A 20,526-nucleotide genomic window follows, 5' to 3' on the forward strand; every position below is an offset into this window, starting at 1 on the left:
TCAGTTTATTCTCCAATGTTTGCTGTTTGAATTTGGATGGATAAAATAAAAAAAATATTCATCACTTGTTTAAAAACTTCAACTGGCTTTCTATTCAACATTGGACTATCGATCTCTATTAAAATCCAGTTTCCGAAAGAACCAACTCAATGTCTTTTAGTTTGAGTCTTTTCCAATTTGCGATTTGATAGCTTATTATTTGAGTCTTTTAGGTTTTCACAGTTTTTATAACTTATGCCAGACTCCCTATAATTCTGTTTGTCCCCTGCTTAAAAAATTGTATTAAGTCGAAGACTAAATGAAGTAATATTAGAATCACAATGTAGCAAAGCTTATATTGTTAAGTGATATTTCATTCTGTTACACTTGTAAGCAATTACTTGAATTATTACTTGTGAGTATTGTTTGGAGTGTAGTCTTCTGTATCATTCAATAGTTTTTAATAGTACTTTAAGAATCAAATTAACACCCATCAATCACTAGAGTATAGATTAATTTATTTCTCCTTGAATAATTTACTAGTCCTCTTACTAACGGTTGTTTGTTGTCATGACCTGTAGAATGAGTATTTAGCTTCAGTAACATTAGTTTAGTCGGTAAGAATCCTATGGAGATCAGCAATAGCAATTTCATACTAAATTGTATTATCATTAGAATTTTTATGATTGTATATCAAGTAACGGTATTCTAACATCTTTAAGAGGATATTCCTCTGTTCGATCCACAATAGAAAAATAATATTGCTCCATAATTACATCTTATGGGAATTCATTGCTGCTATTATAGCCTATTAAAATAATAAAATCCTATTGTAACTTGAAAAAGAATCTGCTATGTTCGTTACTCATGCGATGTAATTTCAAAACAAGGACAAAACTTGTTGGTATTTTGTAAGCTTCAATTTTGCACTGAATACAAATGTTCATAAGATGCATAGTTTCCGAGATATATGCGAAAAATGGTACTTTCAAACCACCCCCACCCCTTCAGCACAGGGGGTAGGGGTGAGTACTTTTGATATGTTAATCCTCTTATTATTCTTAAAAGAGCTGTGGAGTTGAAAATTGTGTTCCAAACTTTTCCCTCTATAATCTTTCGTTGACTGGACTATTATTTCGAGATAAGGGTTTGAACTACAGTATTATGTAGCTGTTACGGCTCAACTCTAGCTCAACAACCATCTATCACATATTATTAAATCATTATTTATTTACAAACATACTACCATTTCATCAAGTAATACTAGAATAATATTCAAGTGTTAGGAGCTCTGAACATAAAATCTGTTCAACATATAATTTAAAAAAATGAATGAAGGCGAAAGTTAAAGTTGGGGTGATAGTATTGGTAGCAACGAACAATCGGGCGTAGTAATGAATTTGGACTAGAATAAAGTGAATTGAAGCCGGGAATGCAGGGGCAGGGAGCAGAGCTGTAAGCTGTAAGCCGTGAGCTGAGGCCGTGAAGGTTGCAGGTCGACCTCAAGTCTATTCTGGTCCTTAGACAGGCCGGCTGCCTCTTCTCTGCTCTGCTCTGCCACTTATTACACATCTCGCAATTATAGGCTCTCCCTCTGCTCTGCTAATCTCATCCATAATACCTTTTATCAGTCATACTATTCCAGTTGAATTTCGATTTGTTTTAATATACTGCACAATGCATACATAATCAAATACAGGGTGATTCTTAATTATGGTGAAATAATTTAATACGTGATAGAAGAGGTAAAAATAAGAAAAAAAGTTCTTATAAACATATATCCATAAACGCTTCATTAGCGAGCTATACAGGGTGAAAGATTTCGCCCGGAATTCAGTTCCTCTTGTGAAATACACCGATGCTGAATTGTTTGGAGACTAGTTTTTAAAAAACTTATGGTGGATTCTTATGGAAAAATATCTGAAAAAATGAATAAAACTAGTCTGGAAGCTGTAGTGTGAGTAGTTTTTGAGAAAAAAGTTGAATTATGCAAAAAATCTAAGTAGAAAAACACAGACTTCTACGTTTGATGCCCAATAACTTTCTTTAATAACCAGTAAACGAATAATTTTTTTGTAATAAAAATTGTAGAGAATTTAATTCTGAAAAGAATTATGTAAGCTGTGTAAACTAAATTTAAATAGACGTTGAATAAAATGTATTCGTATGTAGTACATTACACCACAAAAATTTGCTGTTTTATGAGGAGAGAACTAATAACTCATAAGTTGTAGCTGATTGCAAATAAAATATTCGGTTTTTTATGAAAGTTTTTTTTTTTAATGAAAGTAGCATATCTAAATGACATTAAACTTATACCAAAAGACTAGTAGATTATGCCATTAAGCCTGGGAGGAAGCTCGAACAGAAGTAGATGATCTCCTATGATTCCTGCCCAAATGTTTACTGAAAACTGATGTTGTGGAAGATTAGGATTGATGGCATGAGGATTCTCAGCTGCCCAAATATGTTGGTTATGGACGTTAACGATAGCTGTTCTTGTGAAGTGTGCCTCGTCGGTAAATAAAACGGTTGTTAAAAAGTTTGGGCAAACAAGTTTTACTAAAAACCATCGGCAAATACCAGCACGGAGAATACAGTCTCGTGGTGATAGAGTATGAACTTTCTGGAGGTGGTATGGATGTAATTGTTGCTCTTTTAGTATCCTTCAAATAATAGATTGATTGACATTAAACTGCACTGACAATTCTTTTGTGCTCTTCTCTGGATGTTCATAGATTTCATTAAGAACTTGTTCTTCTAACTCAAAAGTCATAGTAGATCGGGGTCTGCCTGCATAAATGTGCTCTTTGGATATCAAAGAGTCTGTTTCAGACAGACGTTGATGTATAGTGCCAAAAAACCTTGAACTTGGACATACTCGGTAAGGAAAGTTCTCTTGATACAAACGTCTTGCTTCAGTACTATTACAGTAGTGTCCCATTCCATCATACATTTAATGCATGTCAGCTAATTCGGAGTATGAATAATGTCTAAAATCACCTGCCATTTTTTAAAAAGTTGACACTTAACACAAAAGCAAAGTGAAATGGTTACAAATAACTGGTTAATAGATTGAAAAAAAAAACAGGGTGGTTACAGTAGGCCTAACTTACAGTTTGTTTTTTTTTCAACAGTGAGCTAAAATATTTCTGAAAATAATTTTCAGCTGATAATTCCTTTTAATTTTTTTCTTATTTAAAACAAAATAAATCAGCTGTTTTGAAACAGCTGTTATTGAAATCCATGTTTTATTTGCAATCATCGACAACTTATGAGTTATTAGTTCTCTCCTCATAAAACAGCAAATTTTTGTGGTGTAATGTACTACATACGAATACATTTTATTCAACTTTTATTTAAATTTAGTTTACACAGCTTACATAATTCTTTTCAGAATTAAATTCACTACAATATTTATTGCGAAAAATTATTCGTTTACTGGTCATTGAAGAAAGTTATTGGGCATCAATCGTAGAAGTCTGTGTTTTTCTACTTAGATTTTTTGCATATTTCAACTTTTTTCTCAAAAACTACTCACACTAGAGCTTCCAGACTAGTTTTATTTAATTTTTCAGATATTTTTCCATATGAATACACCATACGTTTTTTAAAAACTAGTCACCAAACAATTCAGCATCGGTGTATTTCACAAGAGGAACTGAATTCCGGGCGAAATCTTTCACCCTGTATAGCTCGCTAATGAAGCGTTTATGGATATATGTTTATTAGAACTTTTTTTCTTATTTTTACCTCTACTGTCACGTATTAAATTATTTTACCATAATTATGAATCACCCTGTATACCTTTTATCAGACAGTTTATTGCAGTTGAATTTTGATTAAAAAAATGATGTATAGATATATTTTTTGTCTATTATTTTACTTTTTGATGATGTCCAATACTCTCCAAGTCACAATGAAGAAAATTTCAACAAACAATTATGAAGGTGATATTTAGATGGCTACTCCACCTAATAACTTCAAAAAAGTAACAACATAATTTAATCAAATAAGATGGCTACAGTAGAAATAAATAAATACCGAGTGACTTGACTGACTCAGGTCAGGTGTCAGAGTTTCCAAGTCGCACCTGATCAATTTCAAGCCTTTGAAACATGTCAACTGCTTTTAGGCAGCCGGGACGGGACCGTCAAATTAACATGTCCATCCGAAACTAGTGAGTGGGTTGAGAAAAATGCCTGGGATATTAATTGGTTTACAGAGTCAGTATCTGAATCACTTGACTACGGCCACTACATGGCTATAGTGAGAACCACGTCAAACTTATAGCATTGCTTGAATGTGGAGAAGCATTGATATTATTTATTGACGGCGATGTTGGCAATTCAGTTTAAAGTGAGCCTCACAATAAACGTTGTCATAACAAAAAATAATATAATGCTGGATATACGGAGTACCGGTAACTATGCAAATTATATGAATTTGATAATCGTGTAGGCTAGTTTTACACACATACGGGTCGGTTCGGTTTGTTTTGGTACAATCCATATTAATGTGAAACGGTAATTCGGCACAATAGAAAGCGCACAGCACCGAACTCCCCCTTGAAACGAATAGGTTTCATTAAATTTGATAAACAGGTTTGTAGAGCATTTAATTCTCTTCAATTTCAATTTGTATTATTTCACTATTTCCATTTTTTAAATTTCATTGTGATAGCAACTTCAATGTGGGGGGTGGAATTTTCAGTTTTGCAACAATTTTACATTCGACAAAGAAGTTTGAAGGGGAATGTCTGTAACACAATCTTCGACTCTGCAGCTCAATTGGGAATAGTTTAGAGCTGAACTTAACAAAAGTGCGCATCTCTCAGCCCTCTGCTAAAGGTGTGTGAACCCGCCAAGTTGACAGTAAGTTGTTGGAAAGCTACAAATTTTACCCTCCCCCCCCCCACCGACATTGAAGCTGCTATCCCAATAAAATGGAAAAATAAAAGTATTGAAATAATACATCAAATTAAACAGAAGTTAATGCCCTACAACCCTTCGATAAGCATTCATTTCCACGATGCATTGTTGGAGAGTTAGGCTCAACTCACGCTTACGCGACTCAGGTCGAGAAGAGACTCGACTAGTCGAGAGCATGTGTTTTCAAATGGGTGACGTCATGGAGACTAGAATCGACTGGTATGAGTGTCACCATTTGGAAACACATGCTCACGACTAGAGTAGAGTCTCTTCTCGACCTGAGTCGCGCACGTGTGAGTTGAGCCTTATAAGCCCTGAGATAGGAAAAAAATGGATGAAAACCTTTTAACATTTAACACGTTCAAGAGCGAATATCTCGAAAACTGTTGGAAATATCACAAAACTCCACTGAACAAAAACTAAGCATGAGATATCAAGCTTCATTTATGGATGGGTTTGTCATGTCGTCTGATGAACGCTTTGTTCCCAAGATATGAGAGTGCAAGCAAAAAATTCGAAAATGCAACTTTTTAACAACCCTAATCTCTTTAGCATAAGGGGTGGGACTGGGGAATTTTGATATGTTCACCTCCTTACTACGAGTAGTTCCAACAAAGCTGCAAAGTCGGAAATTGTGTTTAAAACATTCCCTCCTAATTACTTTGTCAATTATTGGAAAACTGAAGATTTCACAAGCAACACTAAAACTGCTGCAACAGTAGTGGGAAAATACGTAGAATTGTTAAATTGTACATCGAAGAGAATTTGAAGCTCTATGGGCTCTTAATCAGCAACGAGGTTTTCCAAGTCTGATTCGCCCTGTGAAAAGAGGGGTCGGTCTTATTGTTCTAACGTATAATCGAACAATGAAAATAAGTACAGTAATGAATTTCAGCTACCCGTAAGGTCTGCTGACTTCCTCAAGTAAATTTTGAACTGGATTTTATTCAGGAGAATGCAGAAAATCGTTTTGGAAAGAGCCTCTTTCTTACCATTATTGATGAATTTATGAACATTTTGCAGAGTACTGGTTCATCTTTTCTCACGGTACTTATTTTTCTTCATTGATATTTGCTTGTATGCTGATGTATTATTACATTTATCAATAGAGTCACAATCATCATAAAATACAGTATGGAAGCTTTTTGTCGCAATGCAACACAGAATCCAAAAATCATGTGCGACATAGATTCTATGGCCACCATCAGTATTTTCTGTTATTATAGATTGCAAATATTCCAAAATAATTCAGTGTCTATTTCTATTTTGAGTTGTTAAAAGAATCTTGAAAGACTTTTTGAAAGTACATTTTTATACGAATTTGAAAAGTTGATAGCGTTTCTCGATAAATTCTCAAACTTTTCTAGCAAATATAAGTGTATGAGGAAATTTCGATTGTCAGGGCTCTGCTCCATTTGTTGGCTGGGAAGGGAAAAAGTCGCTAGTGGCTTGTCGCAACTTATTTAGCGTGCTGTGTGCTTGCTGGAGCAATTGTCATCACAGTAGAACTGGAACCAAAAGGGATAGAGTTCGATCGTAAAGTTTTCCAGAAAATGTTATTGAAAGAGAAAAATTATGGTGGAAAACAACGATTGTTCGCGTATCCGTATCTAGGGAAAGTTTTTGTAAGCAGGATGACGTTTGGCTGATCTGATCGCACTAAAATACTGCCAAGATATTTGGACTGTGTCCAGAAGCCATGGATTTTCTACTCCGTCGCTCGGTTGGTCATACTTCACGTTTTACGAGCGATGAATGACTGCCCTCGCCCCCGTGACCCCCACACCCCCCTTCGACCCTCCGACCCACAATAATCATTATTTCCTTTTATCAATTGTCCAAAGCAGCCAGTGCAACTCCTTTTCTATTTCCCCACATGTAACCTAGATTATTTCCAGTATGAATAATGGGGATGTCAACTCTATAATCTATTATACAAATTATGATTTTTGGAATTATCTAGCCGGTGGCAGAAACGCTTAATAGAGAATGAATAAAATAGAGACAAGCTTATACCACAGAATACAAATTATAGAAGTTTTCTCTGCTTATACTGTATACTTTATTATTCTGTTTCAAAGTATTGTATTATAGGCCTTTCATATTCTTCATTCATTATTTGATTGAAAATCAGGTTGTGTCAATAATTTATTGATAAAAAAGCACTTTCCACAACGTATTTTTAAAAAGGGGTTGACAAAATCATTTTTGAATAATTTATGTGAAAAACGTTTACAAAATTCTGTCATCAAAGAATTATTTTTTGGGAATTGGAATAATGTTCAAAGTTGCAGAAGGTGTTCAAATAACTTGGGTATACTCATATGATATTCAACTCTTTCACACTCATATACTTCTTTCTGATTTGTATGAATTTTAATTTCACTGTTATTATACAGCTGAATAGTGAATCCATTAATCCCCTCAACATTCTCCCATTATCTACTCGCAATCGGTCTCAAGTCTCATGAATCATCCTCAGCAAAAAAATAAAAGTGTGTATAGCGGGTATGTTCCTTACAACATGTAGTACTATGTTGTGTGTTGCGTGTAGCCTAATCTACTCCTTCTATGGTCCGTCACTAACGTTACGTTCCGCCGGACATTTTCGACTGCTCAGTCGAAAACAGGAGCGTTAGTGGCAGTCACTTGAGACGCAGGACATCAGTAGGCATAGCCTTATATCATTATAATGCACTCATGAATAACCGATAACAGAAAATAAAGCTATCCATACAAGACTAATATGACTGAAAGTAGATAGGTATGGAATCAAAGAATATAGTAAATTATTTGTTGAACTTGAAACATTCAATTCTATTTCACAAAAATCTGAAATCTGTGCAGAACTTCAGTTCGAAATTTTCTTCTGAAATTGTAAAATCCGATTCTTAGTTGACGTTAGTTGTATTACTCTTCATTGAATGAAGTATGGTTGTTGTACTTGTGAGTGATGAGGGAATTGCTCGACATTGGACAAATTCATGAAAGACACCCCTCAAAATACAACTAAAAACAATTTCGAATGTGATATTCAAGATTAAACAGATAAACTATTATAATCTATTGTATTTTAATATAAATGTAGTTGTAGTGTTTGAATTTTAATTTGTTGAGGATGGTTTGCATATGGTGCACAATGCTTATCCCTTGGTGATGAGATTGAGGAGTGGATGATAAGAGATCCACATTGATCTACATTAGCTATAGGTGGATTGAAAACGATTGGTGAGTGATAATAAAAATATTATCTATATACTCATCTAATATACATTATTGTCATAGAAACAGATTTCTAATGAAAAAAAATCAAATTAATTTGATAAATTCTCATGGTAAACCCAAAGGAGATGTACAGCTACCAACAAGAATACGTTTGTAAATTACATCAAAATTACAGGCAAACACCAACTTTGAATAAATCATATTTTTAATCTGTCATCCTCTTCAATACGATTAAGCCAGAAAATATTCAATAATCACTATCTTCATATCGTTATTGCTCTGTTATTTGTTATATTGTTGTTTTCATGTTTCTATTATCAAGCAGGCTAATAGATAAGACTCTTAGTTGTGAGCGGAGATTGATAAGAAACGGCTGTGGGGGAGAAAGTGAGCTCTCCGACCGAATTGCACTGGCAACAATGTCCGTCCCCGCCCGAACACTATAATTTCATTTGGAATTCATCAAGACACTACAGTGAGATTCACTCTGAATTGTCAGCATTCCTTATTGAATGACAGGAATGTTTCCCATTCAACTTATAATGCTGAGGTGAGTCTGAGGATGGTGATGATCGTTTGGGTGCAGGTGGCAGGTGGCGAAGAAAAGGGGAAATTTATTTGCGGACGAGGCGTTGGCAACAGTGTCGTCTGCTGGGCATGGGAGGGGTGCAGCGGCAGCCAGCCGGCTTGAGTCAGAGTCAGTCGTCAGTCGGTTGTCGGACGTGAGTCGGGTGAGTGCGGTTGCCGTTTGAGGTGCTGAGTCGAGGTGTGATTGTCGCGAACTCCAACCACCGGCACACTGTCTGCGCGGACTAGCACGACGGGGGCGGGGCCGGGGGCGGCGAGCCTCCGAAAGAACCGCTCCCGTTCGTCGTCGCGGCCCCACGACGAGAAGCCCAAGAAGAAGAAGACGGCCAGCGTCTCCCTCGTATCCATACCCAATGCCATCAAGCTGTCCATGCTCAACAGTGGACTCATCTCATTTGGTGAGTCAGCACACCCAAAATTTACACTTCGACTCAAAATAAACAACAATAAAGGAAAACTACGGTACCTGAAAAACTAAATTAATTAAAAAATACATTTATTGTTCTCAGAAAAAAATAATTTTGAATATTTTCCAAGCATTTGAATGAACCAATTCAAATTCGAATTTGAATTTCACCTATTCTAAGTGAAAACATAAGTGAAGTTTATTCTTATGTAGGAATAAAACAAACACTACATAATATGTAGATGATAAATAGATTGGAATTAGTTGAATTTTGAGATGTTCCAATTGAAATTACACTTATGGTTCTATATTATAATAAAGCTCTACAATTAAGATTGAAAAATGAATTGAAACAAAAAAAATGAATCAAAAATATAAATGGAAATTAATGAGGGATTGTATTTATTCAAATGCTGATTGATGAATAATAATTTTTGAACGAAAATTCAAATCAAATGCTGTTAATGCTGGAAATAAAATCTCCATCTAGCTGTTAAGCCTGTTGTCAATATTTGCAGTAGCAGAAGTCTTCGGAGTGATTTACAGCATCCAATTTGGAATTTTGTTTTATAATAATAAATTATGAATTAATAATGATTTGACAGCCTAATCTGCTCAATAAATAAACATGTCAAATACCCCGAGGAAAACCTGTATGCTGCACCGTCATATTTATAAAATAAATGGAAATACAGTAGAAACAAGGACAATGAAACTGGTGCTTGGAAATAACATTTGTAAATAAACAGGATTGTGAAAATACTAGTAAGCCCCCGGGCTGGAGAACCCCCTAATTCTAGCAACCAACCATACAATATAACAACTGTATAATGTACCTGAAAAATAAGTTAATCTCAGAGGGATAAATGCAATCGTGATAATCAAAGTAGTTGGAAGTCATGTCTGTCTTTGCTATAATTCATAAGATAAAATTGAACGACGTAGCGAGGTTCCAGTTTATACTAGATTTTCTATTGTATGTTTTATAATACCGTAATTAGAAAACGATTCCACCAATCTACTTCAAATTTAGAGCTAATATTCTTGAAACCACTCCACATATAAAGTTCGTTGATCAACAAAATTGACTCACTCCTTCGTCCTTATGATTGTACTCATATCTATTATAATACAACATGATAAGATATTTATTATTATAAGTTATCAATGGTGCAATGTCAACATTTTTAATACAAATACTACTTATGCGCCACGACAACATGATAAGATATTTATTATTATAAGTTATCAATGGTGCAATGTCAACATTTTTAATACAAATACTACTTATGCGCCACGAACACGCGCATTTCGCTTTTCATTAGCTGATGCTATCTATGCTTATTATAACAGTTATACTGTATTTGTACAAAAACATTAAGTTAGATATGATAAGCATATTTGCCAAGCATCAGCTGATGAAGAGCAAAATTCGCGTGTTCGTAGTGCATAAGTAGTAGTGTTTGCGCACCTCGAGACTAACTATAATATTACATACCTCAATATGCTACATGATAAGTAGTTGATCATAGATGGCAGAACATAATAACTTGTTTAAGAGAATTGATATTCCATAGAAAGTCTAGTATCTTCTTCAGCTGGTAAATTTTCGTACTCACATTATCTCCAGAGAAGAAAATAAAGAGAAGCCTGAAAATAAAGAGAAAGTGAAGCGATTTGAGCACTGAAACCACCAAACCTCTACACTGTGGGGGACTAATGTGCCTCTACAGCTTGAGTGCCTAAGTACCTAGTTAAAGTAATTGCAAAAGCACATTAGGCTTTCACTGCATGTCGGGAAATTCTATTACTTCCACACTGCCATCAGAGAGCTGCGATAGCAACCTTATTCCCCAAATAATTCTTTCAAAAATTTGTTTACTTCTCTGAAATCGGTTCCTCTTCATTCTAAATACTCAATTTCCCCTTCAATTAGAATGAATTCTAATCAAAAACTTTTGGCTGTCGTCTCGTTTGTAATTCACTTCCAATTTTGAATGGACATGATTAAAGTAATCCTTTATAGTTTGATGAAGTGCTGAATTCATATTTATCGTGAGACGCTTTAATTCCATGATCCATGAAATAGTGATGTGGCGGAAGAAGATAAAGCGATTCAAAATCAAATCAAATATCAAAATTTTTATTCACAATACAAACAGTTGAGGGTCCTGCCAAACCCAAATGTTTTTCGGCGGGTGCCCAGTTACAGGAAAAAATGAGTTACAAAAGATAAATAAACTTAGACAAAATAATTATTACACTTCAAAGATTTTAAGTAAAAAATGAAAGAAAACTAATACAAAATGCAAAAATAAAATAAGAAATATACATCAGATTTTGATACAGAATTAATAAAAAAAGGGAAAAATAAAAATGTATTAGAAAGGAATGAAATAATAAGGAAAAGGGAAAAATTGTTTTACTCAAGTAATAGTACATTTTTATCGTTTATTCAAGGATACAAAGTAACAAAATTGGTAGGTTAAAAAGAGATAAGAATTACATTCTATCGGTCTTTTGTTGAATTGTAGTTATATTCATTCAACTTAGGCTCATTTGCACCACCTACGAGACTCTAATGAATAGGTTTGCTCAAAATATAAGGTAGCTTTCAGTTAATGTGTTTCATACGTTTTTAAACCAATCTACGTTTATACTGAGATGGTGCGGTGTTGAGAAAAACATTGCTTGGAAAGTCATGGTCTCTTGACGTCTATCCGATTGATGGTTTGAACACTGGAATAAGTCGACTACAGACTACATGAACACAGAGTACATAAATCTTACGTATGATGTAAGAAGCAGGACTGAGATTGGATTGTCAAGCACAGAGCTGCATCGTTTGTTCCAGTAGACATGATACCCTGTTTTATCTCTGTAAGTCAATAAGGAAGGCAGCCTCAAGAATGTTCGATTATATTGTTTGTACCCACTCGTACAAATATACTGGTAAACAACATGTCAGTTATTTATGGATGAAATTTGTTTTCAATCTTATTTATTGAATCTAATTGATTTTTTATCTATAAACCGTTAGAAGAATATTGAGCAACATTTCAAAAAGTAAACATTCCCGGAACAATAATAGTTCTAACAGCGTCAACATTTTGACAGAAGAATCCAATATCAAATTTCAAAAAATTGTTTCAGATATTAGACAAAATGGTGTGGAGCATAAAATTTCTTTTTTCATTCGATGATGTGGCGAAGTTTGGACATTAATACCCAATCTATCTCTTAACCAGGAAGAATAAGAAGTATGAAACCGGACAGTCAATTGGAACATGATAGTGAACTTGAAAGTGGAATTGGGAATTTGAGTGACATGAATGCTAAGTGAAGTGATTGGAAACATAACCAGCCACTCATTAGTGTCAATTAATATTGATTCAGGATTAAAAGGTGTTTGTCTACGGAAATGAATTTACAGGGCTGTTTATGAAATTCAACACGATCACAATTATTATTATTCCCGGCAGCCAATTTGCCCTTAGAGCGAGCAAAATCGGCAATCATGCCAGATCGCGCTCAATCTCTCTCCTCTCCTCTCTTCTCTTCTGCCTCCCTACACTCACTCACACACTGCTTCATGCTTCTAAATTTAGATGGCTTCCTAATTGCTTCAAATTTCTGAAAGAGAATCGCCTCACATTCCTTTACGGCTCACAATTTTAGCAACACAACGGCTGAGTGGCCGTTTCATTATCGAATTTTTGAAATTTCTTCTAATTATTGGTTTGTCGCTCAACATTTTATGGTTTTTCTAGATTCGAGTCTTACATAAACGGAGACACTCATTTTTTGTAGGCTACATGGAATAGCCCACCACTAGAATCTTCAGCCCACAAGAAACTTGTAAAAAATGAATATAGCACCACAACTACATAAGTTTAACTGTAACAAAGAGTAACTGTGCAATGTCAAAGTGCAATTCAATCATGATGTAAACGAATATCATTTTCCTCTTATTAGCACAGTATTCAATTCAAACACGTTCAAATTCTTCTTAATGAATTTTCTATTTCATTTAAGAATTCAAATCATATATCGGAAATCTCATTGTGATATGAAATTCACAAAAAACCATTGCCGTTGATATTTCTGCAAAGTTTGAAACATCATAAATGTTCTGGTCGTATTATTTATTATGTTGTTCAGGGCGTGTGGAAACAAATAGGAATTTTGTATTCCAGTAACCTCATATGCAATAAAGGATAAAGTGTGGGAATGGCGTGAAGGTGTAGTGAGTGAAAGGTTATCTTGGAAAGTCCTGCTCCCACTCTTACCCGCTAGCCTCCTACCCGGGCTGTGTGGAGAGGCGATATGGGATTTGAAGTTGCGGCGCGGCGGCGACCCGACACACTGATTGAGTATGCAGACGGCGACTGTGGGGCGGGGGCGGGGGTGCATTCTAGATCGTTATAGATGGAAAACACTCAGGAATTTCTCCAGTTTGCTTGCCACATCATCTTTCATCTCTCCGTCTTCGAAGACAAGTGGAGACGGAACAGAGAGAAAGAGTGAGAGAGAGATTGAGTGTGTGTGTCCATTTCAGAATGGACTTTGAATTCTCCGAAAATATACTTTGGAGATGCTCAGCAAAAGCGTTGGATGGAATGCCAAAGCAGTGCACATCACTTCACGAGATTTGGTTGATGCCTCAACCAACATTTTGATTTGAAATCTCAAGAGCGAGTTCTAATGGAATCAAAGTGAATTGATAAAATAGATTGCAATGAGAAGACCATGACGAGGACACTAAATTAGCACACTTTCCTAAAAAATTAATCCATCACCACAAGTCAAACTTGAAGCTACTATATTTATGAGGAATTACATCATTTAACCACGATTATGTCGAGTAGTAGTAGTAGTAGTAGTATATGGGCACTGTCCAGCCTTCTCACTGTTAATCTTGACACTGTTCATTACAATTAAATGATCAATTGAGATCTTCAATCATGAACATTCTCTTGATTCTCTCTATTTGATTCTTAATCATCGGTTTGATCTTATAAATTCAAAATTGTGCATGCTCGTTGCAATGACGAAGAGTCGATTCCATTGTAATCATTGCGATTTATCTTCCGGCCGAGCTGTATAATTTGTATTCCACCAAATTTCCAGGACCCACGAAATCCTTCATATGTTTTATTGTCTAAAGGTAAAGAATATTCTATAAAATATGATGATAATAATAACAAGTTTCCGTTGATGTTATAGTCAAGTCTCCGCTCATTTCAATAGAGTTCTCTATTATAACACAACTAAATAACTACAGAGAAGTTGTCCCTGAGCAGACTATGATTGCGTTCGAGCAGACTATTAAATGACACTTGTCATCCAGTGTCAATGAGGTGGTTGAATAATTAATAAATTTACCTCAATGTGGTTTGTCAGCGATATCATGATAATACACAAAGCTCCTGCACTGCCAGGGCTACCAACCTTGTCCAAAGTAAAATTTCCCCCTCGGCAATTCTTCATTCTAGAACTTGATAATGGGAAGGCTTTCTATGTCATTCTGATTATACATGTTTGTTATTTATTTGTTAAAACAATTGTGTAATCAGTGTTGAAGGTGTCTCATGTGCTATGCGAATTATTTCTTGTCCTGCTGAACTTTGAATGAGTTGAGAAGCTACTACTAAAATAAGATACAGGGAAATAATAAAATTTTCAAATGTTCATCAATGTTATTCATTTGATTATTCGATGTAAAGAGTTCTCTCATCATAATAATTATTGTTCCCAAGATTTAACTGTGATTGAAAAGTAAAGATATGGGCAAAGATGAGATACAGATAATAAATACAGATAAGTACTCACGACATTCAATTTTTGAATTTTGCTCAAAAGTTGATATTATTAAGAGATGTTCTATTTTATAAAAAATGAATAAAATTATTGAGTTTATGAAGCTCTTCGACTAATTAATATTGATTAATTAAATAGCCTCGTATATAATTTCATGAATAATAAAGGCATCCGAATTTTAATCTCAAACAACAGATGAGTATCAGTATTGAATGTGATAAGTCCTTATCAGTATATCTTATGTTTTTCCTCTTCTCCACTTCCCAATTACAGTTGCATCTTGATGAAAATTATTATTCGAAATTTGAGATAGAATTTCATTCAAGAATCTTTATTGAAATCTCTGATATCATGAACTTCTTTCAATTGAAGGATTCACATCGAGAATCATTGAAAATACAATTTCTTTCACATTATTTCAGATTTAACTTGGCTAGAGAATTTTTTAATAAACTACAATATTCTATAAAACTGAAGAGTATAGAAAGTTAATAATTAATTGAATGTTTTTGTTCAGGGAAATAAAAATGATGTTTTTTGAACATGCATGCTCCCTAGCCATGGAACAATGAGCCAATGTTTCATTCTTGTTTGAAGAACGGTAATTTAACTAATGCATTTTCTTACCTTTGAAATACTGTAGAATATAATCAATTGAGTAATAGGTTATAATATTCGCAGTTGAACCAATTTGTGTAATAATTTGCTTCAGAGCTACTACGCGTGATGGCATTATGACCTTGAATAAGTTTCGTGATTCCAGGTACCCCGGAATCGATTATATAATCACAACTTTCATTTTTAAATATTGTAGATATAGCACGCTTGTAGTTGTCATCGGCAATAAAAATTCCACGAAATGATGTAATATTGTAGTAGTTATTCTCATAGCATTTTGTGAATAATTCTTCTTAAGAAAGCATAATATCCTGCATTGATGTGGATTGAATGATGGATTTTATATAAGAGACAACGGATACTCTTGTGATATATTATTTTCTCTATGATTAGTGTATGTTTCCCTTTATGTGTAGTGTGTATATCCGTATTGGATTTTGATATTATAAACAATTGAATTGTTCATGCTATTATGAAATTATCTTCGATGAATGCCTTTTTCATATCAACAAAAGACCCTGTATTGAAAACGTTAAGTTCCAATGTGAAATCAGGGGTTTTCCGGTTAAACTGTTTTTGTACTTCCATGCCCTTTGGCACTTGATAAACTTGTCTTCACTATGAGAATACGTAGATTTCTGCACGAATGAAAAAGCTGTGTAAAATTGATTTTTCAATTTTTTTCTGGGGAGAATTAATTGAAAGTTGTTGCACGTCTAACTTGAGAGGGCTTTGAAAAATATGAAAATTGAATGAGCACTGAGAGAAAACTTCGCTGGAAGTGCACAGAAAAGAAAACATCAGACTGACGAACTCCTCGTAGTGGAAATCTAATTAGCAACGAGCAACGAGATAAGTTTGAAGGAAAAGAAAAGTAGCCGGAAAGCTAAGCTATCTCTAAACTTGCAGCTGAATATTTTTAGTTGTGATCTACGTGAAGCCTTGTAATAATATTGCGGACACCACGCTTTGTTCCCTTGCAACAGGTCCTGCTCACCTTTGTACAAATTCTCGTTCTCCGATATGTCTAAGCCAGAGGATCAAGTGATTACAGTAGCGGGTAACTAAGCGTCCTTCCTTGCCAAACTTGTAGTGGATGACAGAGAAAGCCAGCTTTTGATTGGCTTGTAATACTAGTGCATCCTACTCCACACAGCTGCATCCACAGCTCCAAGGAATAATTATTATTTCCCAGTCGATTTACACCCTCCACCCACAATAGTTTCTCACAATTCACATATCATTTTTCCTCATTTCTTCATTCTCATATAAGTTTATCACTGGGATTATATTGACATGCTACCATCTCTATATCTATAAAAGGCTAAGCCCCTACAGACTGAAATCACACCACAGCCCAAACTACTGAGCCTACAAACTTGAAATTTTGCACAATTGTTTATGATAGCCTCAAACTAAGAAAGGATTTTCAGAAATTTGCCCCCCTGAGGAAGCTGGGGCCCCCCAAAAATTTTGTATTTTTTAACCGTTCATTGCAAAGCAAAGTCATGAGGAACGTTTTTGTTCAGCTACGAAAAAAAATTGGATCTATGCAGAAAAATTCCGACCAGGAGCAGAGAGGGGTCCAGGAGAGGGCATTTTTGAAAATTTTCATGTAAAATCACACTAAAGCTCAAACTAATTGGCCTACAGACTTAAAACTCTGCACAAATATTCTTCAAAAATGCTAGACGCGCACTAAGAACGGATTTTGAGATATTTTTAGTAAGGTTATGAACATGGTAAGGTGAATGCCATATGGATCTGAGATAATTGACACATGATATTCTAACATATGTTGTAATCATTGGAAAGCTTAAAATAATTTTATCAATCAGATGATCGAATTTAATTTTCCATGAATCGAAAGCGCGAGCTTGCCACGTGTTTGTTCCATTGTTGTATGCTTGGCCAGTTCTGTTTGCGCCTTCTATCAGCTGTATATGGAGTCTCATACATTCCGATTAGAACAGAGCACAGAGCTTTTCTTTGGTTAGGAGTTTGTTGATAATTCTTTTTTCAAATTTAAATTTTATTGCAAACAAAAATCACATTGACAAATTTCTTAATAGACAGCAAGATCACAAAAACAAGATGTCAAACATAAACCTACATTTATTTGTAGCACGGCCAGAAAAGGACAAACTTGAGTAGGTACTAGCCGTGAGTTCATTCAATATAACTCATATTTTTGTGTTAATATTTTGTGAACAAAAAGTACGAGTGGATGAGAGATGTGAGTAATTTCTTATATTTGATCTAAATGGTTATTCATATTGTAGTAGTCGGGGTCACTTCAATCAAAGTTTTTTATTTTGTAGCTAATAAATTTCATACGTATTGATTGTCCATAATGTATCCAGTATCAATAATGTAAGTGATTAAACTACTCAAAATTAATGGCTTACTGGTCCTTCATAGAATTTATAGTATTCCTAGTGATTAAGCCTGTCTTTTTTCAGCGTTGACTATTAATAATAAAGCTTTATTTACAACTAGCTTACCTGGGGAACTTCGTACCGCAAAAAGTCAATGTATCTCATGTCACACTTTACTTTATTTGGTGAATCATGAAATTTATCTGACAATCAATATTTTAATTTACATCTGAATACGGACTTCCTATGTGCTTAGTAATCTTCTTCTTCTTCTTCATGTGCCGTCTCCATGGCGGAGGTTGGCTATCATGATGGCAATTTTCACCCTGCTTACAGCTGACTTGAAAAGTTCTTTTGAGGTGCACTTGAACCAATCCCTTAAATTGTGCAACCAAGATATCCTTCTTCGCCCCACTGACCTCCTACCTGTTATTTTGCCTTGCATAATGAGGTGCAATATTCCATACTTGTGACCTCTCATTATGTGACCCAGGTACCTTAATTTGCGCTCCTTGATTTCACCAATGAGTTGCAGTTTCTTACCCATTCTCCTCAGAACCTTTTCATTTGTAACATGATCGGTGTATGAGATTCTCAGCATTCCGCGATAGGTCCACATCTCAAAGGCGTGTATTCTCTTCTCACCCCATCTATTCAATGTCCATGCTTCCACACCATATAATAGTACAGGATACACGAAACATTTAAGGATACGCATTCGTAATTCAAGCTTGATGTCTTTTGATGTCAGTAAATTCTCGATCCTGATAAATGTGGAACGTGCTTCCTCTATTCTTATTCTGAGTTCTGAGCAGTTATCAGCATTGGAAGTTACCTGTGTCCCAAGGTACGTGTAGGAATCCACCCGCTCCAAACGGATTCCTTCAGCGAATAGATCCCCAATAGGAGGTTGGTCTTTGGTGAATACCATGTACTTTGTCTTTTTAGAATTCAGACTCAAACCACCTTCTTTGCTTGCAATAATGACACTGTCCAGCATCCTCTGGAGATCTTCCATATATTCTGCCAGCAGTACAGTGTCATCCGCATACCTTAGGTTGTTGATAGGTGTGCCATTAACTCTTATACCTCCAGTCTCATCTTCTAGGGCCTTGCTGATGATTCTTTCGGAATAAATATTGAAAAAGAGTAATGAAAGCACACAGCCCTGACGAACCCCGCGTTTGATTTCCAGCTCTTCGCTCAACTCAGATTGCACCCGTACTGTGGCCTTTTGGTTATAATACAGGTTCCTTATCAGGCGGGAGTCACGGGCATCCAATTGCATTTCTTTGAGGATATCTAGTAGCTTGTTATGTTGCACCTTATCAAACGCCTTGTTATAATCAATAAAACATGCAAATACTGGCTGATTTACATCCAGGCATCGCTGCAAAATTACGTTAAAAGCAAAAAGAGCCTCTCGTGTCCCCAAACCATTCCTGAAGCCGAATTGTGTATCAGATAAGTTCTCTTCTAGCTTTTTGGAAATTCTCCGGTGTATTATTTTGAGGAATGTTTTCATTGTGTGACTCATGAGGCTTATCATGCGATAATCTTGACACTTTCCAGCATTTGTCTTCTTTGGGAGAGGTATAAAAATTGACTTCAGCCATTCAGTTTTGTAAATCTGATTATATAAATGTGTGAGTATTTTCACATAATCATCGTCAATGAGTTTGAGAATTTCTCCAGGGAGTTCGTCTGGACCTACAGCCCTTCCACTTTTGATGTTTTTTACGACAACTTCAACTTCACTTTTCAATATATCTGGTCCAGAGTCTTCACTATTATCACAGCAGAGGAGCTCCCTTTCGTCATTAAAAAGTTCCTGTATGTATACTTCCCATGACTTCAATTGATCTTTCACATCTAGAATTATCTTCCCATTATCATCAGTTAAATGGTATCTGCTTTTATTTTGCATTCCAGTGAACTGTTTTATTTTCTTATGCATGTTATGAGAGTCATTTAAGCGTTCTAAGTTTTCTATTTCATCACATTTTTGTTTTAACCATGACTCCTTCTCTTTTCTACATTTGTATCGAATTTCGTTATGTATTCTCTTGTATCTTTGCTTGTCACCAGTTTTGAATTTCCGACGTTCTTCCATAAGATTGAGTATATCCTCTGTCATCCACTGCTTGCTCCTATGTGTCCTTTTGGCAGTTGAGATAATTCCTACTTGGCTGTAGTAAAGCCGTCTTAAATTCCCTCCATATTGTTTCAGGCTCGACCACTCCACATATCTCATCATCTATAGATTCCAGCTTTCCATTAAATTCCTGAAAAAGTCTTTTTGAGCTTCGTGGTGTCTATCCTAATGTGTGTACTTGATGGCTTTGTTTTTTTCAATCTAACTTTTATCTCTGCCACCAAAAGATTGTGATCGGAGTGAACATCAGCACCAGGATATGTCTTAGCACTTTTAATTGCATTTTCTATACCTCTGGTTAATCATAATATAGTCAATCTGGTTCCGAATAATTCTCTCTTCTGAGTCCTGAGGTGATTTCCCAGTATAAAGTCGTCTTTTGGATAGTTCGAAAAGGGTATTTGTGACAACCATATTGTTCTCCTG

General features: G+C 35.3%; 1 protein-coding gene across 4 annotated transcripts in view; it reads left to right on the top strand.

The window, feature by feature from the left end:
* Positions 1–8,824: 8,824 nt before the first annotated feature.
* Positions 8,825–20,526, top strand: part of LOC111043767 (receptor-type tyrosine-protein phosphatase kappa) — a 108,597-nt gene continuing 96,895 nt past the window's right edge. For all 4 annotated transcript variants that reach the window (XM_022328826.2, XM_039421554.1, XM_022328814.2 and 1 more), the window contains exon 1: positions 8,825–9,121. In XM_022328826.2, the coding sequence (XP_022184518.1) occupies positions 9,094–9,121 (28 nt within the window). In that variant the 5' untranslated portion in view covers positions 8,825–9,093. The remainder of the gene's footprint in view (positions 9,122–20,526) is intronic.

Source organism: Nilaparvata lugens, chromosome 2 (genome assembly GCF_014356525.2).
Source record: "Nilaparvata lugens isolate BPH chromosome 2, ASM1435652v1, whole genome shotgun sequence".
In the NCBI taxonomy this organism is placed as follows: Eukaryota; Metazoa; Arthropoda; class Insecta; order Hemiptera; family Delphacidae; genus Nilaparvata; species Nilaparvata lugens.